Below are 24,106 nucleotides of genomic sequence, written 5' to 3' on the forward strand. Positions count from 1 at the left end.
AATTGTTGAGTCACTACGTAAAAGAAAGAGAGCGAAAAGGTAGGACTGTTTGTATTCTGTTTGTGTATTTTTAGTATTTTGTTGGGGTTTTCTGTAGCTTTCCGTATGCAAACATTGTTACAATTATAAGGCGTTACCTGGGCATAAATACTATGTTCTTCATTATTCTTGTACAAACATAATCGAATGTTACAATAAAAAGCCTAAGAGTAAACGTTTACTATAGAATAACGCAAAGAAGGAAAAGTTTGTTGGAAAAATTACTAAATATTAAACAAACATGTGGGAAAATTGTCCTGTAGAATAGTAGAAAATGCATGCACATGTAAGACCCACTAAATGTTTTATATATACACAACACAGTATAATGAGCCCCAGTGAAACAAAAAGCATTCAGGCTGTGCGCCTATATAAAGTTCGTTTGTAAATTTGAATGAATGTCTGTACTTTGGACAAGCTCCAACATACAAAGTTTGAACTGGCGAATCCTTGAAGGACAATTGAAGGTCACACTTTCTTGCCGGGGATCATTCCACCAAAGTTAAAATTTCCTTCAGGAAACTGAAAAATGAGAGCAGGAAAACCTGGAGCTCCTGAAGAAAAATGGAAACCGTAATTATTTTGTTTCACAAATATAATAAGCTGTATATCTGAATTTCTACAGGTTGAAGTATATACATATATTATATATATATATATACCGGCTTGGAAAGGTTTTAATTTTAACAGATGATTTTTTGGGGCGATTGTCGATTACACGGACAAACTGTTTGAAAAATCATACATTTTTTGTATGTAAATGCATTGGCTAATTGTTTTTGTGCAAATTTTCGATAAAGTCATATGTGAAAATTTTGTGTAAATAATGTATTTGATGTCATTATTGAGGTTCATTATAGACCTAGTGTAGAAACATGTTATGCTTTTACTGACCTTTTCCAACCACATGCAGAACGCTGTCATGTCGTTTTATTCCTCTCGCCAATCTGTCCGTGAGAACTGTTTGTGTCCAAGAAGAAAGTGAAGATCCCAGATACAATGTGGATTCTAGGGAGGAAAAGTATTGTTTGGAGGTAAATGAGGTTTAGTCAAAACTATTATATCTACAACCATTAATTCTCCTTATTATCAAGACTTACTGAAGCAAATCTCTTGTTCAATAAATGACCCTTTGTAGTTGTTTGTCAAAAATCCGTTTCCTTCAGTTTTTGCTGCGTACTTTTCCACATCATCGCTGTAGTAAAAGTTTCCAGGGAAACTATCATTCATCAGTCTTATTAGATCAATGTTCTGAGGAAAAAAAATGCTTTGAAATAGTTGTGCTCGAGGTAATTTTCTTTGGAAACTCCAAAGAAATTGTAAATTTCATGTTATCAGAGTAAACCAATTTTATTACTTTTAGTGTTTGGAAGCCTTTTGTTGTTTAGTTCTCCATCCAATGATGGCATTTTTGATTAAATTTTTTCACCCAAAATTAGGGCAATAGGTTACATACATTTGGTGGACTTGCAAGAAACAGTTGCTTTAAACTGTAGTCGGCCATCTTGTCTTTGATGGCTTGTACAAAGTTGTTCCGAATATCATCATCATAAGTTAGACCCATTGTGAGTCGGCAGATTTCTTTGTTTCTTTCTCTTGCTCCCTTGGGTCTGGATGGTTTGCACCTGTTTGTATATAAGCTGGGATGTTAAGTTTGTGTGCATTGGTTGTGTGAGTTAGATAATATTGTCATTTTCCCTATAAATTTGCTTTTCTATCCAAGTAATAATAAGCTTTTCATTTGGGACCACATAAGTTAGAAATATCATATCTCTAAAGTTGGTGCTGATTCGTTGTTTAAACAGTGCTTCCCAACCAGTGAAGCATTTCTAAATGTTACAGTTTTCTGTTAGATCACGAAATTATTGCATTATCATTACGAATCATTTATGCAACAATGTAACAAATACATAACAATTAGATCACACAAGAAAACTTGCATTAAAAGTGGGTTGCGAACTAAAAAAGGTTGGGAAGCACTGCTTTACAACATTTCAACATGGGTTTGGGTGTTAGAACCGTTTATCCCATATGGTAAAGTGAGTTGTATTTTCTGTGCATGGTTTTTATAGACCTTTTTTGTCGTTATTCTGGTATCAGGAATTGTATTGTGTTGAAAAAGCATCAGGTAGCTGTAAGTGTTGTTACGAATGCTTCATCCACAATTTGCAAAATAATATAAAATATCTCACATGTCGAGCCAGTCTGATTCATATCTCCAATGTACAGCCATGTAAGGTTGTCCTCCCATCACGTTTTCTATAAAACTGGCTGCAAACTTTCGACATGGTAGAGGTCTGTAATTTGAAAAACAGAGTTTTATTTGTTTATATTTCTTTCTTTTATATTTCTTCTACATAGTTAAACACCATTGTAATCTGTGTTTTATGATTATGTTCTTCCCACATGTCAATGTTTCCCAAGATGGCTGCCAGTATTTTTTTAAAGGGCAGTTTAGCATTTCATGGTCACAACTGAAACCTTCAAATTATGGAGAGAAACTGGTGTTGTTGCATAAAACTCGTCAATCCATTGATCTTTTACTTCCCCTAGTCAGTAACTATATAACTGACCTCATGAACGATTTGGCAATCCTTGAAAATGTGGCCAACCATCGGTCCTGATTAGGAAGACATTTCTTCCCATATATTATCCCCATACATTTGTATTCGTTGGCTCCTATTATTCCCTCGCTCAGATCGTTTGGCACCAACTCTTCGTACGTTTTGACCGAGATCTCTTTGTCGATCTGGAATAACAACAAGTTGGAACCGTGTTCAAGCGTTATAACATACAAAAATTGAACAGAATTTTGTAAATCATAATTGAGAACATAAGCGTTTAGGGTTGCGTTGACTACATGGGACAAGAAGCGTGTTTCGCAATGGAATAGTTAAAGAGAAACATATTTAAATAACGCAAGTTACTGTAGATTTATACGGCGCATATGAGGAAAGGGTTTGACCCGTTGGTTTTGTGGATGTTTGAAGGAGTTTTACCTTAAGATCAGCTGCACGTTGGAAATGTTTGATTCCGTCCGATCTTTTCTTATCCATTTCCCCACACGTGACCAACAGGTCAAGATGTCCCTTGCAATCTTTGCGGAAGTCTTTCATTGAACTTACCCCGAGCACCTGTCAGAAGAATACATTTGGTTACGAATGTTTTGGTATAGTTTTACTCTGGATGTTGATACGCTTGGGAGTATATTATTGAAACGTTTTTCCCCTTGCTGTTAAAGTAGGAGAAATCATGCTGTAGTTTGAGCTACAGGAGACAGAAAAATCATGTTAAATTTGCCTTTTAAACTTTTTGTATTTGATAAAAGTTGCGTCCACGACATTGTGATTGTATTTGCAGTTTGTTTCAAACCATATTTATCGTATCAGGGTCTTATATAACACAAGATAATTCACCTTTTTAAGTGTTCCCGGATCTATAGTGTCAGTGGGAGGCCATACTAAATCCACTGTGTAATTCTGGTCGAATATTGGAAGGACGAATGGATTTGCTGCCGCGTCTCCCATACGTGGGTGTCTACAGAGTAAACAGATGTAAGATTTCATGGAATTAGAGTTGGTTCATAAACCTCGTGGTCTTTTGGATTTCGCAAACTTTAAACATGGGTAAATTTTACAACAATCAATGAAACTAGAAATAAGTGGGAACAAAGGTATGTTGGTGGTTGGAGTGTTTTGTTTGTATGGTAACATAAGCTTGGTGAATGCAGCTACTATGAAATATGGATGGTTTTTCATTGCAGTTAAACACGCTTTGAACTTGCTAACTTTACTCGAATATACCAAAAAGTCGGTTGCAGGGCAAGTCCTAATGCAGTGTGATGTTGATGTTGATTAAAATGTGTTTGTTTACCTGTGGAAGACTGGGACGACCGCCGTCCTTCCCATCTCGTATGCAGTAACAGCTCCTTGTCTGAACAATCTGAACAAGTTGTTCGGTCCCATGTCGAAGTACAACATGGGAAGGACGTATCCCGGTGATTTCAGCTTAGGTTGAGGCTAAAAAACAATATTGGTTATTATTAGGACTTTTAGACAATCACGCATTTTTATTAAATTAAGTTTCACACCAAACAACTGCTGCGTTAAGAATGGCAAGGGAAGGATTTTATCTGTGGCAAGCGGTATTGTTGGTTCAGTTGTAATATTCAACTTTCAAAAACATTTGACGCAAACATTTATTTCTGTTTATTTTCAAAATATAGGATGCGAAACTAATTGAGGACCAAGAAAAATAAACAATTTGTCGGCTTTGTTGGTCGTGATTTTTGTTTTGTTTATTTCAGAAACAAATTCCTTTATAATTCCGAAGGTGACAAAAACAAAATTTCTTACGATGTTGAGTTGTTCGAAGTTTGTGTTGACTCCAAGGTCCGGGGATCCTTTTCCTGACAGAGGTTTGATCGCAACGTTGTTCGTATCCGGTTTACCTTTTTTCGGTTGCGCTTTGTAAAGGAAGGTGGATTAGATTGTGTGCATTGTTGTTGAATGAGTTGCATAAAGTTTTATAAAACCAACGATTAATTTGATCGGTAAAATAATGTTGGTTGTTCGTCTGCTGTTTTAAAATAAGTGCAGCCGTCATACTGTCGGTTTTTGTATCGTACAGAAACATGGAATTTCGTTGTGGTAAACTTTCCGAAAGTTTTGGTTGACCTTAACCTTCTGGTAACCTTTTACACGTGTTATTGGCAATGTTGTTCTTTGTACTGAATTTTTTTCCGATTCCACTCGTATAGAAAATTTCTTATCGCTCACCAACTACTTGTCTCGATGGTGGAGCCTTCTTCGCTGCCACTGGTTTGAGATTTGCCGCTGGTTTTTCTTCTGGGGCTTCAACCGCTTGTACAGGTTCAAGCTTTTGTGGAGCATGTTGCTGTATATACAATTGGTCAATGTTTGCATTCAAACCTCCAAATATATCAGCAGCAGAATATAAATTTTCCCTATTTGCAGTTAAACATAACATCTGTTCGTACAGCATTTGCTAAAACTTTGTGAAACAGTAAAATGTAGATTTGTCCGCATTCAAACCTACTACAGTGGAATTGACAATGTAAATACTTTTGTTGATATTATTCGACAGTCACTGTTACTTACTTCTTGTACAGGAGGTAGGTCTGCCTTAACCTGGCTTTGAACTTGTGGAGGATTTTGTTGCGCTTGCGCCTGTTTCCGTTTTACTTCAAGAAACTTTAAAACAACATAGAATAAGTTTATGTGCTGTTCGGGTCACAACAACCTATTGTACGATAATGAATTGTGTGCAAAATTTCTCTGTTCGAATTTGGTTTAATTTGGCGATTGCCAACCAAACTGGGTAACAACAAGTTCAAAATCTTTTTGAAGGGCAAGTCATCTTTATTTGTTAAATATGTTTCGATCACAAACCTGTTCTTGCAACTTTTGCAGTTCATTTGCTGGCACAGCTATTTCCTCAATATCACCATTAGCGTGTGGCAAACGTACTTGGATATTCTGGAACATAAACGCGACACGGGCGTTAAGTTTTTATTTGCGAGAGTTTGTGATTTGCTAAGCTTTACGATGTTCTCAAAAATACTCAATTGTTTTGATACAGAAAATAGTTTTGCGATAAAACTTTCTGTTGGTCTTGTCATGGACCACTGGTTATGCAATAACGAATAAATTTAGTTGTAATTCGTGTTTTGCACGAGAAACCCACAAACCTACCCTCGAAACGTCGTTCTTATCCATAGTGTGGGACTCCAACATCTCTAACATTAAATAAACAACTGCTACAGCTCCAATCAGTTCCAGGGAACGTTTAATAAACCTCTTATTAATCCTCATTCTTATCACAAAACCATTTACCTGTATATGAAAATCTATTGGAAGAAAAAATATTTCGTCAACATCAACATGGACTTCCTTGAAAGAAAAATGGCGTTGACCAAAATCACCAAACAAACTGATTTTAAACATATTTTTAGAAATACTTCTTAATTGAACATGTTGTGTAGTTGTGTGATGATTTTGGCACACAACGTCTGACAATTTACGACATATGTAGGTTATACATCATAATATAACATGGGATCGACAATATTCCAATCTACAGTCGGTCTCTTCCCGTTTAAGTGCGACGGCATGTTTGTATATTGGCGATAAATATTTGATCAACCACAAAACTAGCTCGCGGCAAAATGTCTGCCACTTAAACGTCGGCCTTTGATGAACTATGACTTGCTCTTGTTCGACGCAACAAAGTAAAACCGGCATTCTGCAAGTTGGCAAGGCTTCATCTAATAATCAGTCTTCCATTTTAAAGATTTGCCCGATTCTGAACTTAATCTAAACTTATTCAAATTATTTTAGCAAATTTAAATTTCACTTTTTGTTTTTATTAAAAATGTCCATTTGTTATCGTTGTGTGAGGCATCCAGGTATTCGAATGTATTTCTGATTACAGCAAAGACTTTAGGCCGTTTTGTTATCTGTGGCATACTCAACTATCACAACATATTTCTAAACTCCATTACATTATAAACTGATGTGAATTTTCTCCTTCCATCACTTCTAACTTGTGTTTCTCATTCCTGTTGTGAAACGAAAATATGCCTGGGTCAAATCTGCTCATATTTACTGTGATGTTTTACATAATCTCTCTATCCAACACTCTGCTCCATCACTTCTGTTGAATCTTACAAAATTGACCTTATCTTATCCCACCTAAATAATGCATTCCAACTTTCATTGGAAACCATAGAATAAGTGCTGTTTTAAAAACAGTCTTAAATAAACTTCCAATACTTTAAAAACACCTGAAGCCAGCTAAAAACGTCTGCTACAACTTGCTCAGTATTCTCTATATACCGTTATTAATCTTTCATATATCTTTGTATTGCATTAAAACTGAGGTAAACATTCTCAGAAAAATTCCAAGCATTTTGCTTCTCAACTTCGCATATTCCACGCAGTTTGTTAAGCAGATATTCAGGTTTTGTGGCGATTTAAAACGTTGAGAACCAGATATTTGCCCGGGGGCATCCATGAAAACGAGAGCATAGCAACGAACACGGCAAACTCTCCAATGTAGAAATCGCACCTATTGTGTTGGAACCGCCAGGGGGGTTCTATGTTAATTGTAGAAGTTGAGTCGGTGCTGAAAGTGTTTTACATTTCGTCGTAAAATTCAAGCAATTAACTTGAAAGTGGAGTTTTGCGCTAAAACTGCCCATGCGGAACCGAAATACTCCCTGCTGATGTCGTACAAGAAAAACTTTTCATTCTTCTGTTCTGGGGGTGGTGGAAAAATAAAAGTAATTACTAACCAACCTACGCCTGAAGCAAGCCTTGTTGGACGGAAAAGATTTTACAAAACACAACTTCATGTCTACACATTGTCGTAGCGCTGTTTGTTACTTTGACCTTCTAATTTTGCAATGACCTTGATCATGAAGAATGTTTCAAATGTTAAGTTTTTCTGCCAGTTTGTCGACTTAACAATATGCTTTACAGAGTTGATGAGTCCCCAAATTATACTCCTGCAGATATGTTTACGCCCGCATGTTGGCGTAAGAGCGCTGTCATATTTTGTGTAACGTCAAGTGGTCGTTTCTGACCTCAATGTGTTGTTGCGACTCTCCAAAAGGTGTCCAAGGAACAAGATTGATGCCTTTATATTTTTCCTGGTTTAAACTTTTCTTGGTATTTCTGTAAGCAAACAACCGCCTGAGGGCGTAATTTAGTAAAATATATCGTGTGCCGCTAATAGGATCGTAACGGTTGGAAAATATGACGTGTTTAACTTCAATTTCCCTCCACCCGCTACCAGATGTTGCAAACGTGAAGGACGGATAGCGAGGTTAAAAGTCACATTATGATAAATTGCTCGAGTTTATCAAATCAAACTACTTGAAATACGGCAGCTCAGCCTTTAGGCAAGAAACACGATACGACCGATTTCCACTTGCAGCGTTCAATGCCTCATCAATAACGCAATGACCTGTTTACGTCACGTCCCCACGAAAATCTGGTTTACGTTTGTGGGTGGGAATCCCCCAACATCAGAGCGGTTGTGGTATGTTGTCGGTTAAAATCTCTTCCATTTTTGGAGACTTCAACGTATTTTAATAATTGTACATTCTGTCGAAAACAATGCTTATGTTACGGAAAGGTTAATGTTATGACAAAGTATTGCAGCATCAATAGGCGCCATACCCTCATTCTTATTGTAAACAACAACATTTACATTCGGGGATGGAAGAAAAAACATTCGCAACAAAAACAAGGTATAGTGTTGTGTGGTATAAGAACATTATCCCATGCGAAACATTATCCCCGGTTCTTATGTCCAAGCAATCGTAACTCCGTTTGAAGCCAACAAAGCTTTGAAACCGAGGCACGCTCGTCTCGGGGCAACATAACACTGTTACCTGCTTTATGGCGTTCCGCTTGTCTCGTTTCGTCGCAAAGCACGTCGTGGTGTTTGTGGGCGGGATTCTGTCTTGTTAGACAAGTTGTAAGGGTCGGTGACAATAGCGCTTACAATCTGTAGGAGTTTCATTGCCCTCAACTCACAATACGAGTTGATTTGATCAGGATGACGACGTGTAAAGCTTGCGGATGAAATTAGACTTGACACAACGTGTTTTCGTGTTTAGGGTGGGTTGGGGTTTGAGGTGGGACGGAAGTCAGACCTTTATGTTAACTTGCGGATTGCCTGTTGCGCTGTGACAGTTGTTTATTCGACTCAGTATGGAAGTTGATGACTCGTTTTTGATCAGAGTCCGGCAATCATACCAAAGCAGAAATTATGTGTGCAAAGTAGAGAATGGGAAATGTCGAGTGTTTACAGTAAAGATTTTTCTGACAATTTAACCACATTTTCGAAACGTAAGCTTTTAGATTGAAAAATAACTTTTGGTTTGCCGAAAACGATGACGGCAAAGGGTTAAGAAATAATTCTTTATTACTTTAACGTATTGACGAAGGCCAGGTTTTGTCGTAATAATAAACTTTGTAAAGTTGAAAACAAGCTTGGTTTGATTTCAAGATAGTATTATGTGAATTTGTGAAGCTAGAAGGAAGTACTTGGTTGTTGGATTAAGTACAAAAGCTTGTTGTTTTGAATTTTGTGCCAAATTTTCGTGTCCTTGAAAACTATATTTAGGATCGATTAATAATTTATAACTAGATGTGTCGTAAATTGACACCCGTTTAATCCGTAGGCGTGTTATCGTATGGTGCCCGTATATCGGATATAGTCATAATACGGTTTTCAAATGCTTTGTATGACACCTGGTGAAACTTATTTTGACGCGAGGGTGTTTTTATCCGGAATGCAGCGTTTGTTTGAACACGTTTTCTTTGATGCTGTGGTCGATCGCATTCAAGATACGGGAAAACACTTAAAACAAAAAGAAACACGTACTCAGTAATTCGTCCTAAAATAACTCCCAATATTGTATTGTGAAATAATTCTAGCCTTTACTGCTTTCCACTAAAGTATAGGTATAATTAACGCATGAACAACCTTATCACATACAACGATCTCAACCGCCGCATTGTCAACGACCAACTCATTTTAAACGTTTGTGAAAAGATTTCATTTGACGCCAGGAGCATCTGTTTAGTCAATACATTACAACACTAACCATGTATTCATCCATAATAACCCAGGTCTGGCTCCAGTACACGTGTTAAATGTTGGTTAACTGATGGAGTGATAGCAATGCCACAATCAATTTTTCGTAAACCTTTGGATGCCTGCCATTGTCTGAACAACTTAATATGTTCATTGGTCAAAGATTTGTGTTATTACTATGGTGGTAAGGATCGTCAATGTTAAAACAAGTATTATGGCATGGATAAGGAGTGTGGCCCAAATCACATGAAGTTTATATCGGATAAATTTGGCGTCACAACCGTGAACAACTTGATATAAGGCAAAGGTTAACATTTTTTTATTATTGCTACGGTGGTTGGGATTTCCATGACGGAGAAATTGTTATTGCAAGGTCAAATGGTATGACAAGATCATCATTTGTAATCATATATTCGAATTTTTTTTTAATAATTGGGAAAAATAGATTTGTGGAACCCTTGTCAAGGCTATTATTTATATTAAGCTTTATCTGGCTGAAGAGATTGGTTTTTAAATACAATAAATACAATGAACCCAGGCGCCCTGAGAAGAGTTTTGATGCAAGTGGTTACCCGATGATCACACGATCTTTGCAGATGTAAGTATATTGAAGGTTGAAGGGTTGGGCGCTCACCTTTACAACAAACCCACAATTTGATGCTAGTTATTTGATTATTCCTGGAGCGCCTTGTGAGAATTGACTTGTTTGTTGCGTTTTGTCGAAACATACGTTCGATGGTGCTTAAATATAATACTGTCAGCTGCACGTGTGATACATGTTGGTTGATCGATACTGATGCTCTCGTAGCAAATTTTATTTTATCGACGTTTATCGACGTTTCGGCTGTTATGCAGCAACCTTCGTCGGGAGATGAGAAATGTAAATCAAGCAATGTGGACAATGTAGCGTTTTTTCTTTGTTTATGTGCAACTACATTGTCCACATTGCTTGATTTACATTTCATACCTCCTGATGAAAGCTGCTGCTTAACAGCCGAGACATCAATAAAATAACGTTTGCCAGAAGAGCAGTATTTAGCAATAAAATATGCCTGGCAGCGTCAGTAACAATTTATGTTTGTTGATCGTCCAGTGCTTTTGGTTCTCCAGTTTATGGTTAATATATTTCTTCACAATTATGACGACGCGTCCACTACGTCATTGCGTGTCTACATAGATTAAAATTCGTCACTGTTTAATAAAAATAATCATAACAGAATGGGTTTTAGTTGTTGGAAATCATGTCACTATAAAATATGGTTTTGGGTTACGTAACATGATTAAGGTTGATTGACTGGTGGCTGGGGAGCAGTTTTAGTAATCAGTCAATGTCGGAAGTTCAAGGAGGTTGTTAATCCTGGAACAACACTCGCTCAAAGCCGCGGTCTGGTTTGAAGGCTCCCCTTGTACTTGACATGGTAAAACTACTTTGTTAAACGTGTCTCGCATTCCTCACAAAACTATGTCAGCATATTGTTGAAACGTTTAAAGTTAAATTCTTGTCGGATGCCATTGCGTTGTCAGCCTTGCGTTGTCCCTTTATGAGAAATATGAAAAGTTTTAGTTAAGGCGTAAAACAGCTGCACTCTGGAGGTTCGACCTCTTCACTTCGAGGGTCCTACAAGGCGATTCTCGAGTGGTCTTGGTCAACATCGCAGCTTTCGTGTAGCATGGAACAAGACTCGACTCTTACTCGTTATTTACTCATCAGATTTCGGCCCGAGTTGGTTTTTGTTCGAGGATTTTTTTTGTTGTCGTTTTTTCTGAACTGTTTGCGAAATGAAATGTGCGCAGGTATTTACAATATTGAGCAACAATTGCCAGTCTTTCCAGATTTTTGCGCAATAGCCAGTTCGCAAGTGAACTCTGGCGTAAAACACGTTTATCTTGTTCTTTGCAACTTACATCCACAAGCTGTAACTACTGTAGGCAAGTCAGGTTAAACATACGGAGTATTTGTTTGTTTTGACTGACCTTCTATCTTTCGGTCTTTTTTCAATGTCTTTTTTGCAGCGTTATTAGAAACAAGCGTGTTTAGAAAACCTAACCCCGAAAATATTTTATTGTGTTGTAGATCTTATTTCTTGCTAGGAACCGACCTGTTGATTCTTCATGCATCTTGTTACATGAAAAACGTGAACCAAGCTGAAGTTTCGACCAAATTCATGTTGATCTTAAACTGGTAAGTCAGCTAATGGGTGCTCGTGTATAACACTATTTTCATTGGTGACAATTCGCTTAAATGCAAAATGTAGTTGAAACTCACTGATTTTGAAAACGTGTATACTGAAAACACACGGCCTTCATATTGTGGCAGACAAAAGCATTATTAAATAAAAAAAAATGCAGTAAGTAACCCCTGCTTAACGTTGTATTAGCGGAAGTCTTGGCGAAGACAATACCGTGCTCCATTTATTGGTGCCTGAATAAAGTACTGTGGGCGTGGGGCGTGGACCATGCTCAATATTTTGTTCTTTCTTTTTGGATTAGTTACAGATTTATCGTATTGGTTCGCGGCTCGGTGGTTACAATATTGTTGTAGTCACCATTGTTCGGTCACAATGTTCCATAAAAGCGAAGATGACATTCGCGATTTAAACGCGGTTTGTTAAAGTCGCGATTCATTCCATTATTCCATTATCAAGATCAACAAACGATAAAGTTGACCTTTAAAAGTTACCGCTCAAAATCAGATTTCGTGACAAGTTGGACAAAACGTCGAACCGGTTTGACCCGGCATACTGTGGTTCTCCGTGAGTGAAAACAAGTCAGGGCTTTCCTGTGTAAATGTTATTCCCCGGCTTTTTAACCGCGACTGCGTGTCCAACCGCACAAAGGAAAACGTGCGTTAAATGACGAAGTTACCGCTGTTGAGTCTTATCGTGGCTTGCTTGTTTTGATTTCATTGGGATTGTGAAAGTTGGGTGGTAGATAGTGGTCAGATATTCATGCTGTGAACAGTGTTCGTTATATTGCACTGTTACGAAACATTTCTACACAGACGACACACGTATATGCTTTCAAAATTAGGCGGCGCACTTCAACCAATTTTAAGCTGTGATATCTTATGTAAAAAAACATACTTGCAACCCTCATTCATTTATCACAAGCCTAAATATACTCCTGCCCCATCTACTGTGAATTTAACCAAGAGTTTAACATACCATGGTCTAAAATTGCCCCCTTATTTGCTCGCTGAGAAATCCTGGCATTGGATCAATTCACGCAAGTTTGACGCAGAAAATCTTACAAAGGATCGGTTTCTTCCCCCTGGCTGTGGCAAATGCTATCAAAACAATTCCAACGATCGTCGCCAAATTCTTCGTCTGCTTGAAACGACGCGAGCCATTACTTGGTGGCATCTACTTATCGTGCGGATGGAAGTGAAAATGTTGCCGGGGAAAAAGTTTTGCTGCTTTTTATGCAATGTCCTGAGTGGTGCGTTAATGTGCAAAGGCTTTGGCCTGTAATTGTGGTCTGATATGAATGTAGTTTGTGGTTTAGCAGTGACACGTTATAACATTAAGGACATAAATTTTTTGTTGTTCGTTCATGTGTTTAAGGATACCAAGTTATTGTGATGTAACAGTGAACTAGTTTATGATGTCACTAAGGGCAAGATCTCGAGCTGCAAAGGTCGGAGTTAGTCAAAAAATACGATTTTACGTGATAAAGTGTGGCATTGTTCGCCATTGCTTGTAACTCACTAAACAGGAATATCACACACTTAAATTGTGTGTAAAGTGCTATGGCAGAACTTGTATTTGAACGTAACATTTCTTGCAAACCAGCATGAAAATTTAATTCAAGACATCGTTAGTTTAAAGAGGTCGCGAAGCCATTTACAACCTTGCGGCTTTGTAATTATCACAATTAACCTTTTGTCGCGATTCAGCGCTTGGGGGATTTACATCGAAATATTGCGTGCAGTTCGTAACTACAACCGACTAACGGTTAAACTTCTTCCGCTCTAGATCAAAACAAACCGGTTCCGGTTATAAATTGTCGGGGGAACGAAAGGTTGTATCATAAACAGGATGTGTTAGACCTTTCATCGAAAATATAGAAAACTGTGTACGTTTACATTTGTATATGTGTCCACATATTTGTTACATTCACGTAGAACGCGGGCATCAAAAGAACGTGAAAGTCTTTCCAGGTTTAACAAAAGACCAAACAAACTTCGGTGATAATTTAAATTCGTCGCGATCACAGAATTGTGGCGATAACGGTTTGCGATATGACGAGTTCTTCACAAAAGCGCGACGCGCAGCCGTTACGCCAATTTAACCGAGTAAAAACCTACTGAGATTGTTACGATTCCCTTTGCAAATAACAACCTTTGTGGACTCGGGATTCGTTGTTCAGGTTGAGTTCTAGTTGAGGCGGATTAATGAAAGTTAGTTGCTTTGTACTGCAGGTTGTTATTCTCTGGTTATTATCTCACTGTCGTGAACATATCTGAAGGCTAGATTTTACATTTACTCTGTGTTGGTGTAAAATTTTCAATAAGCTTGGAAAAGATAAATTATATTCCTGTGTGAGGTCGTGTCACATACCCGGTAATGGTGAACTTCCGTAAGATTTGTACATTCGAAGTTTCTCACATAGAAATCTAACTTGAACTTCACGGTCGACTGCCCACCAGGGTACCTCGCTACCAATAGATCCAGATATATTGTATGTACGGAGAATATGTTGAAAGTATTTGCAGGGTTTAGACTCGTACATTAGACATTATAACACAGGAAGCAGAATGTTGTGCGTGTCGTGGTGCGTATATGTTTGACGCAACTTTCATAAACAATGAAAATAGAGGAATTATACAAGCGGCCCGGATCGAAATACCCCCCAGTAAAAGTGCGGACCACCAAACATGTCGTCATGACAACCAGCCAGAAGCCGGCCGAAGTCAAGGAGCGACCCAAGATTGTGACGACAGGTGATATAAAGACCACAACGCGATTGCTTTGTGACGTCACAAATGAATGCGCCCAGATACGACCAGAAAGTGAAGGCCTGAATCAATCATTTACAACAGAATTATTGCGGATCGCGGATAATTTACACAAAAGCTTTTTATGGGGAAGTGACCTGAAAGTAATTACAACGATTCTCTTCCGAAAAACCCTTCAAAATATTGTGGGATGTAACTATGTTTGAAATGGTGAGGGAATAATTACGTGACACTGAAACTGTGTCAGTTCAAACCTCGCGACTTATGCTTTTAACGTTGGAATAACAAACTTCTGGAACTCTTTCCCGTCTCTCTCTCCAAACCCCTTCCAGTTTAGCGTTGTGTTGATTCCGCAAAGCTCCCCGAACTGAAGATTTGCTTTCCTGGGGATTAAGTTCATGTTATTGTGGCGAATTACCGGGATCTTCACCCACTGTGTTATGTCATGTTTGTTTTGTGATGAAGTTTGTTTGAACAACGTCCCCATGCTCTTAACTCGGATGTCATCCAAAGCTTTTCTAAGCTTCGTAAAAATGTCGACGTTGTCAAAGTTGAAACCTAAAAAATTGTCAAAAACAAGTCTGTTGTCACTTTCTTAAAGTTCAAGTTTGTGTTGATTCACTTTTAGTTTTTATTGTGGTGACTTGGAACCCGGTTCGCTGCTGCTTGAAATTATTGTTTGTCTTGTTTTACTTCAAGCCCACGTTTTATGCTTGAGAAATCGGACAACAAGTTAACGAATAGAAAGTAGCGACTCTCCAGCGAATAATATAGAAAATATAAACCTCGTGTGTCTTTATTGTTATTGGTGGAAGTATTATAATGTTATTGTTGAAACGCTACTTACGTCACAGAGACAAGAGCGAAATCGCGCCAATCTCAAGTGACGTCTATTCCGCAACTGTTTTAAAATTGTAATTTCGTTGAGGTGTTTGTTAGAAGGAAGCGTCACATTCTTTTTCATTAAAAACGATTCTTACGTCACAGATACGAAGACGAAATCGCGTCGTAAGATCGGGATGAGAGTGGAGCAGGTGGCGAGACATGAAGAGACTTCCTACTTACTTGATTCTGAGGTGGGTTATGAACCTGATAAGTTTTGCGATTCAAACACGATTTTTGCCACTTTTTGCTACAACTGAAGTACTGACTTTGTTCCAAATAGGTTTTACGGAATGACGACATGCGTTCCAAATAAGTTTACCTTTGTTCAACATCAACCGTATTTTGTTCGAAAGTTTTTAAATTAACGAATTTGTGGTGAAACTTTCAAAAGTGGAACCAAATTACTGAACGCGCCCTTAAATTCGCGTGAATAATTATCTGAAAAACGTTGTGCTTTTCCCCAAACTCGAGTTACTCGGGTCGGCAAAGTTAGCATCCCACCTTCCAATTTCCTCTGCTCCCAACTTATTACGGTGTCAAGTTTAAGGGCGGAAACTTCAAACAACAAATTATTTTGGTTTTGGTCTTGATCGCTTGACTGAACACGAAACACTCCCGAATAAATTTAATTTCGATACGGTCTAATGATTGCAACCGAAAGTGACGTCACAACTTTTGTTAGCTGATAATATCTGCAAGATGGAATACGTTTATTCGGAGCGGGAATAACTGCTTTTCGTTTTTGTGCAAAAATACGTGTGTTGGAATAACTTTTATACCCGAGATTAATAAAACTCGTGCAAATTCATGTTCAATTCGAATAAATCGCAAAGCGTTATCTTTTTGCGGGAAATCTTACGACCTGAACGTAAATGCTTACAAAAAAAACCCCGCAAATATTGTGGGTAAAACGATGCTTGTGTTGGTAAAGAAATTTGTCTTAAATTCTCATGAATTGTTACAAACCCGTTTGGTTGTGTTAACATTGTTGGTCTGTGGAGTTGTTGTGAATGTTTTATCATCATAAGACATTCTGTTTATTTCCACGCAGACCAACCAAGCAATCCTTAAGAACGTGGTAGCGAAAGATGAAATTTGCCGATTTCTGACCCCACTTAAATTTATTGAAATCGACACTTGGAGGAGGTTGGTATTCATTTAATCATTGTAGACTGAATGGAAATATTGTTTAAATATATTACTTACACTTCTGAAACATATAGTGGTGCACAAGCATTGTTTATATAATCACATTAAAAATCCCGAGTTAAAATTTAGATACAGCATTAAGACAGCGGTTAACTTTATTTACATAAGCGTTTAAATTGCACAAGAGGTTCTGTGTACGCAATACTAAGCAAAACTTATAGCCATCAAAACAAGTTGCACAGCGTATATATGAGTGGGGTCGTTAGAAGACACACGATACACTGTAATGTGCAATTTTCAAAACCTACCAACGCCTCAGGGCGATTCCGTGCAATTACCTGCCCCTCATCCAGTGAGCGAGACAGCAAATTGCCGTTCATCTTGTCATCCGCTCATCCGATACGTGACATAACGCCACACACTGCAACCGAACTGGGACCTCTCCGATAATTTCGCGTGGGATTTTTTGAGAGAAAATTTCCGTTAGTTGTTTTATGTTTCGTGATGCCGCACCTATTGTGTGATTACGTTTTTGGCAATTGTAAGGAGGTTTTTGAACTTAGTTCATTTACCGGATTTACTTGATTGTAAACCATGGCTTTTCAAGTTTTTTAACCGGTTTACAATCGAGTAAATACGGTAACCAAATATATATTATGACGAGCTGCACACGAGGTGATTTTTACATTTTCGGCCGATACGTCATCAGCATTACGCAAAAGTCACTGACAGGACTTGCTCAGAAAAATATGACGTCATTACGTTCATAAAGGGAAGTCCCCTACGGGTTGACGAAGGAGGACGGGGATGAAAAGAGGAAGTGGAGGACCCCCCTCGAAATCCTGGAGGCTGTGAGTCGCCATGACAACGATGTCGTCAGAGGGAACAGGATGGGGTCGGCTGATAAGTTGATGAGGAGACAGGTGAGGTGGACTCATAATGTCGTCGGTTCGAATCCCACCGGAACCGCTTTTAAGTGTTGTGGCCATGAGGTGTAATATTCCTGTCATCAATGGTAATAAACCTCACAAAACGTGCATCGGTTTAAATATACTTTCTAGTAATGCGTGAAAGCAGAAAGATTCAAATTGGAAAATCCAGTGTGTAATACAGGAGAAGTTTTGCATTAATTTCGGTCGCAAACTTCGGCTTCAGAGAAATTCAAAAAACTATGTCTAGGTTTGTTAAAAATCTGGCAAAACTGTGCATTTTGTGTCGTTACTTGGCAACAACACATAAATTACACACAACGTCATCAGTGCGAGTTAAACCAATGAGCAAAACAAGCGTAAAGTCGCACGTCAATGTTCCACTGTAAACTGACATGGTTTAAACCCGTGGAAGAGAAGCAAATAACCGTGGAAACCTCACGAAGATCAAAGCCTGAGCCGGAACTCAAATAACTCGCACAAATATTTGATTTTCTTGTTTAAACTTGGGCGCTTTTGAAATATGTGAATACTCCGGACCAACGGGGTCTCGGGTTTGAATCAACCTTGACAATTTGTTTTATTGGTTGGAATTATAAATGCCCCCCTTTAAACCATTTACTATTTCCATAAATTGCAAATTAAATGTGGATTTCTGGATCTATTTTAATTATATCCTAACAAAGCTATTCCTGTTTGGGTAGCAATGGGTCATTGTTACTTGACGTTGTGATCAAACAATATGCCCTGTTGAATCTGACATAATTATGTGTGTTGTTTCGATTTAGGGACTTTTTTCGGCCCCGGTTCGAAGTGCGTTTGCTCAAAGGAGGGGAATCCCCGCCAACCGTTCTGCAGAGAAGGAAGAATTGAGGTTGGATTTTTGAGCAGAAAATTTCTTGGTTTGAAATAAATAGAAAAAAAGTTTCAAGTATTTTCTTTTCTGATAATCCAAGCGCACATGAACATTACTATAGAATAAATACAACTTAATTTTAGTCAGGGGTTGGACAAACCTCGCACAAACAGTTCATCGGCAAAAGATGGATCTCAACAAAAATCACCAACCGAAAACCGCTCCACAGCCCCACCACGTGGTCGACCATCAACATCTCCTCCCCGTCAACCGATTTTAAGTAAAATCAGCAACGAGAGGTTGTTGGCGGCTCCACAGAGGTTGAGTGCGGTTATCAATAAACAGAGGGGATTCGGTGATGACTCCGACGCACACAAGTACGTGTTGTTGTTGGTTTTTGTTGGTTGTTATAAGTTGGTTTTGTTACCACCATGTCACACAAGAATTTTGGTATTCATGTTCAGTAACACAAATAACCCATTTTATTTTCAAGGGTTTTAATTCTTCTCGAAGTTTAGTTTTTTGGGAAATCAATTTCCAAAATCTTAGCTAAACATAATTCGCGATAAACAGCTTCAATTAAACTGGAAAAAATATTTGTTACGTCACAAGGTCGTTCGTATAAAATGTTGTTGTTTGTTCAGAGGTTACAGTTCGGTTGAGGTCAATCAAGGTCGACTTCTTTACACCCGAACCCCGGTTGTCTCTACCTCCCCCGTGCGGAAATCTCTCAACACCCCGTTATCTCTCTCCACCTCAAACTTGGTGGCAACGAACGGTGCGTTCCGGTTGGCTGCATTTGTAACTTCCTGCTTCACTAAACAACAAAGCGCAACTTGTGATTGACCAAAAAAACTGTTTTTTTTTCAAAAAATTTGGGTTTCAAAGAAATAGATGCTATTTATGAATTTGCTGCCACGGTTTTCGGCAGAAAATCCTTTTTATGCTCTGTTTTTGCTTGTGGTGCCCTGGACTATTATCTTGCTTCGTTTTTTCTTCATTGGCTTGAAGGAATTTCAAAACAAAAATAATTTATTTTTCAGCAGCAAAAAGTCATGAAAACATTCGACGCTCAGCGTCACCTAGTGCCAGCGCCGAGCGAAACAACCTTACCGCGAGGGGGCAGCAAGGCGACGCTCTGCTTCCTCTTCGTAACTCGAATGAAAGATTTGAGAATTTTTTCCCGCGGCCCTCCACTCGACCCCACCCCCCACACGACAATGTGGAAAAGCCCCACGGGACTTTTTCCGACCCCAACATAGCATACGGGCCCCAGTTTCTGGGTAAAAAATCGTCAAACAGATCTAAAAGGGACGGCGTGAATTACAAAGTAAGGAACTATTACGCCGCCGCTCAAAGCACGCCTGACGTCATCAGTGGTGACGTGGGGAAGATGACGACGAGACAATCGTGGGTTGTGAAAAAGAAGTGAGTTTAAGTGTGACAAATTTTTTTGCAAAGGAACCAAGAACTCCATATTAACTTTCAAACCCACTTCGTGACTCGCAATGTGTGTTTCCATGTAAATATTGGTTTTAAATCAATCAACATGACGGCTAATTTGTTTGTAGTTTGGCTTATTTGTATACAACCATGTCGTATGCAAAACAAGTTTCGAACGTAAATGCAAAGCAGGCTCAATTAATCGCAGGTTATCTAAAGGCTGAAAACCTAAACAAGTTCCCGTGCGTTAAGTTTAAACCACAAACAACAACAAATTCATCAGGCATTTTATAAATTTTCACAACCTAACACTTTCTACTCCTCCCCAGCCCTCCAACCGCGTCACAGGGTGATGACGTCAGCACCCGCATCATCTACCACGTGCCCGAAGCCTCTACGGGACGCAGTATGTTGACGTCAAAGGTTCATCATTCTCCGTGGGTGACGCAGGCCTTGCCCGACCCAACGGTGAATGACAAACTGGCCAGAGTAGCTGAGAGGGATGGTTACTACGTGAGGTTTGTTACAATTTCACTGTTTGACGTAAAACCATGAACTCTGCACTACTTTCTGGACGTCACTCCGTTTATTTAAAAACTCAAGTTTATGAGGCAATTTTCGACTGCAAAACAACAAATTTTTTGAAATTAGTTTGCCTGCTAGTGTAAAAGCTAGCACAGTGCCACTGTCAACAGCTGCACTGATGAGACCTTACAGGTCGAAACAGTGCGTGTACACACCCTGTCTGCAGCTCTTTGTACATATAAGAAATTAATACTTGAGTTAATACTGGTCGTTAACGATAACTCAGTAAAATAGTCATAGGAAAGCTCTTGTACAGTTTTTAGTTGTGTAACAACTCAATGTTGTTCATTTTTCCACCGCAGTCGGAACAACAAGTCGGTGACCTTTCACCTGGGGGAACCCCCACCAACCCCTACCCCCTCAACACATCGACCAACCAACCGTTACGTCACAGACAAAATATCCATGGTGGTCGTCGACGTCGACGCTCCATCAAATTTACCACGAGATGGCGCCCTCACAGCACGCGTGACGTCACCTGCGCATGCGGGATCGGCGCTCCGGGCAAGGGGCGGATTTTCGGACGTTTTGCGTCACAGTCATTCGATACCTGTTCGTCCGTAGATTTAACCCCGCTCTGCTCCGTTAAAACCCGTCAACGTGGAAAGTTGAGTTTATGAAGCTCCAGAACCAGGGAATGTTCAATTCTTCTTAGTGTAGAGATCTTGGTCCACAAACTTTCTCTTTGTTGCTTACATTCAAATATTAAAGTTGAATTTGTAAAACCAACGTTGTCATAATGTTACAGTTTATGGGAATAGAGGTCACTGGTGTCATTCCTTGGGTTGAACACGAATATTATTTATTAAGTCAAAAATTAATTAACGACAGATCTCTAATTCTCCCCGCATCTCTACGCTTTCTGCATTGTTCTGCGTTTGGAGGATAAATGTTGTTGAAGATATGTTGTAACATTTCGGATCCTCAACTGAACACTTGTGTAAGAAGCTGACTCTACAAAGTGCGGTTTGATGTTTCTATCAGAAAACCTTTTACAAGATTCAATTGGTGGTTCTATTGCTTGTAAGTGGTTCTTAACCATCACAAGTACAACAAACCTTATTACCCAAGCTTCAATGGAACCCAGTTTGTTGCAAAATGTTGACTAAAACATATAGAAACCAACTAACTGTAAGCGGAAATGTTCACAGGAAGGTTTGTTACAATTTTGTTGAAATCCATAGACAAGCGACTCCGGTCAACATTGTCACGACCAAGCCTTCAAATCAAAATAACAAAGCGACATTGACGTGTGATATGGGATAGGACGTATTTTGCCTAAAAAGTGACGCATTGATTTTTCGTTGAATTGAGTCAAGATTGGAAGCCGAAAAGCCCCAAACTTCGTCACTTGGTAGAAATGATCAAGCATATTTCGTGGAAATTTATGTTGATAAACTTCAAACAGCGACTGCTAAGCACGAAAACGTGATGTTAGATGCGACTAATTTGGGAGCATTTAGAACCAGACGTCCGGCAAAGAATTGGAGTTTCAAGTCACGTTGTTGTGCTACGTGCAGTGTGTCAAGCAATGCGGCTCGAGTCGTTACATGAACAACCCTTAGTTGGCGATTAATTTTGCATCGAAAAAGTTGAGCCTGCTGCAAAAGAACCAAAAACTTGAATGTGAGTTTGTCAAAAACCATGCCCGCAACCTCCAAAAGAAAAATTTACGATTTCTATGTCACGTCATAGACGTTGCGGTTTCTCAGCGGGGGGGAATTGGCCTGCATTGGTTTGGAAAATACTAACATAAATATATAATAAATACTATTATGCTTATGAACACTGTTTACGGATTTGCTCATAATTCCGAGAATGAAGAGAGTGGTCCATACTATGGTCAACTTTATTGCCCTGTTTCATACGAAAAAACGTTTTGGCAAGAAATTAAGCCGTCATCAGTTTAAATGACGTGGTTGGTGTATCTCAGTAGCTGTATTTTCCCATCTGGTCAACATAATTAGGCCTGTGTTGTTGATCAAGTATTGGATGGTTTAGGGATAGGGTTCATTTACTGTCACACAAAAGACAAATCAACCAAATTGTCTTCAGGAGTCCGGTTGAAGCCGATATTATTTACCTTTCGAACCCGACTCGGCCAAAGTTTTGCCTTTGGATCCATCGACAATCACTGATTTAAACAAACTTAAAATTTGATTGTTTTCAATTTATTTCCAACAAATCGCGATGCAGAATAAACTAACAATGAATATAGAACAGTAGAATTATTTCAACATCGGCCGCAACACAATCACCCTCGTAGCGGATGTTTTCACAACAAACGATTCAAGAACACGTTGTGTTGTTTGAACATTGTGGTGCAACAATGACGTCACAATGTAGCGCGCGTGTCAATCGTTTAGACTTCTTTCCAACACACGAAGCGCTAATTGTCAGCTTTCCGCAAAAACTCTTTACAGTTTTGATAGAAATGAATTTGTTTCACTCGTTTATCGGCAAAATATCTTCGTCCTTTGTGACGTGGACAATGGTTCCGTCAAGGTCACCTTCACGAATCGGGACCTTTTTTGGAACGATGATCTCTTCGCAAACCATCTCCGGATCGGGACAATGATCCTCCTGGGAGATCTTCCGGAAGATTTTGATCTTATTCAACGTGATCTCGCATTCTCTTGACATCTGTATTAGAAGGTTGTGGATTAGGACGTGGTATTGGTTCAGAAGGCGGTGAACATACTTTATTACGTCATAGTCAATTAGAACAGAGGTAATATGCACCGAACAAAGACGACGTTCTTTAATATTGTATGCTTGGTTTATGGTCAGGTCACGTGTTTACAAGTATTCTATTTCTCTTCCGTTTTCACAACAACAATTATATTCCGCACCACTGATTATTGGGGAAGTAAACACGTGTTTTTAAACTCAAGAATAAAAGTTGTTTGAAATCCACGAATATTTAAACCCACCCTCCTTCTTTCCACTTCCCTGAGGGATTGACGCAAAATTTTAACATCGGATTCTTGAATCTCGATGTCGTCTTGCAAATCTTCATACGACGGCTTACGAGAAAGTTCTGAAAGACTTCCTGAATTTTCCTTCTGTGACAAGTTTGGAGTTGACGAACTTCGCGTCATCGCCCGTTTAATCTTGGGAAAATATCTGGTAAAGGGTTTCTTGCCATATTTCTTCGCACTTCGTCGCTTGGTTGAAATTTGTCTCTTCATAACGTTCAGTTTGCACTCAAACAAATGTGAATAATGTGAATTCTGAAATGGAACAATGGAGAGGTAAAAACTATGCAGGTTTTCAGATAATTTCAACATTGAAACTTTTTATTCAAAACTTCCAAACTTTTTATTCAAGTTGGGCTTTGTTTAAAAGCTTATCGACAACTTTCTAATATTTTCAACCTGGTTTATCGGAATAACTGCCATGTAGAGTAAATTAGCTGTCTGCGCCGATAGATGTTTAGCATATGTTGCAAATCTGCCCCAAACCTCGCATATTTATTGCAAATATGCCACGAGACAACACGTGACATACGTCATAGTCACGTGACAACGTGTCAGAACATGATCAACATTTCCTGGTTATGAAGTCGATGAGCCACAAGACGCGTTTCGTGGTAACGGGAAACTTTTTACTGACTTATCTGCGAATATAACC

The 24,106-nt window shown here is 38.8% G+C and overlaps 3 protein-coding genes across 6 annotated transcripts; 1 reads left to right on the forward strand and 2 right to left on the reverse strand.

The window, feature by feature from the left end:
* Positions 1–201: 201 nt before the first annotated feature.
* LOC145913301 (uncharacterized) lies at positions 202–5,903 on the reverse strand. Its single transcript, XM_083000912.1, has 14 exons — positions 5,754–5,903; positions 5,451–5,537; positions 5,160–5,252; positions 4,818–4,935; positions 4,395–4,504; positions 3,913–4,058; positions 3,456–3,576; positions 3,039–3,173; positions 2,613–2,788; positions 2,232–2,336; positions 1,496–1,664; positions 1,140–1,290; positions 934–1,047; positions 202–593 (listed from the first exon to the last, which is right to left on the reverse strand). Exons 1-14 carry the CDS (start codon positions 5,871–5,873, stop codon positions 508–510), a joined length of 1,731 nt encoding a protein of 576 aa, XP_082857038.1. The 5' UTR covers positions 5,874–5,903; the 3' UTR covers positions 202–507.
* Positions 501–21,473, forward strand: LOC145913299 (uncharacterized). 3 transcript variants are annotated; one of them, XM_083000911.1, is made up of 12 exons: positions 501–612; positions 953–1,073; positions 11,744–11,851; positions 15,614–15,702; positions 16,563–16,657; positions 17,433–17,583; positions 18,378–18,463; positions 18,589–18,822; positions 19,090–19,223; positions 19,489–19,873; positions 20,218–20,406; positions 20,776–21,473. In XM_083000911.1, the coding sequence occupies exons 4-12, from the start codon at positions 15,646–15,648 to the stop codon at positions 21,035–21,037; spliced, it is 1,593 nt and encodes a 530-aa protein (XP_082857037.1). In that variant the 5' UTR covers positions 501–612; positions 953–1,073; positions 11,744–11,851; positions 15,614–15,645; the 3' UTR covers positions 21,038–21,473. The 3 variants fall into 3 exon arrangements, with proteins under 3 accessions (XP_082857037.1, XP_082857036.1, XP_082857035.1); XM_083000910.1 differs by lacking the exons at positions 501–612; positions 953–1,073; positions 11,744–11,851 and adding an exon at positions 13,054–14,611 and having other exon boundaries at positions 19,492–19,873; XM_083000909.1 differs by lacking the exons at positions 501–612; positions 953–1,073; positions 11,744–11,851 and adding an exon at positions 13,055–14,611.
* Positions 21,474–22,671: 1,198 nt separating this feature from the next.
* LOC145914127 (uncharacterized) lies at positions 22,672–23,901 on the reverse strand. Of its 2 annotated transcripts, XM_083001908.1 has the most exons (3): positions 23,851–23,901; positions 23,407–23,706; positions 22,672–23,116 (listed from the first exon to the last, which is right to left on the reverse strand). In XM_083001908.1, the coding sequence occupies exons 1-3, from the start codon at positions 23,872–23,874 to the stop codon at positions 22,919–22,921; spliced, it is 522 nt and encodes a 173-aa protein (XP_082858034.1). In that variant the 5' UTR covers positions 23,875–23,901; the 3' UTR covers positions 22,672–22,918. The 2 variants fall into 2 exon arrangements, with proteins under 2 accessions (XP_082858034.1, XP_082858033.1); XM_083001907.1 differs by having other exon boundaries at positions 23,407–23,875.
* Between the last annotated feature and the right edge of the window lie 205 nt (positions 23,902–24,106).

Source organism: Ascidia mentula, chromosome 9, assembly GCF_947561715.1.
Source record: "Ascidia mentula chromosome 9, kaAscMent1.1, whole genome shotgun sequence".
In the NCBI taxonomy this organism is placed as follows: Eukaryota; Metazoa; Chordata; class Ascidiacea; order Phlebobranchia; family Ascidiidae; genus Ascidia; species Ascidia mentula.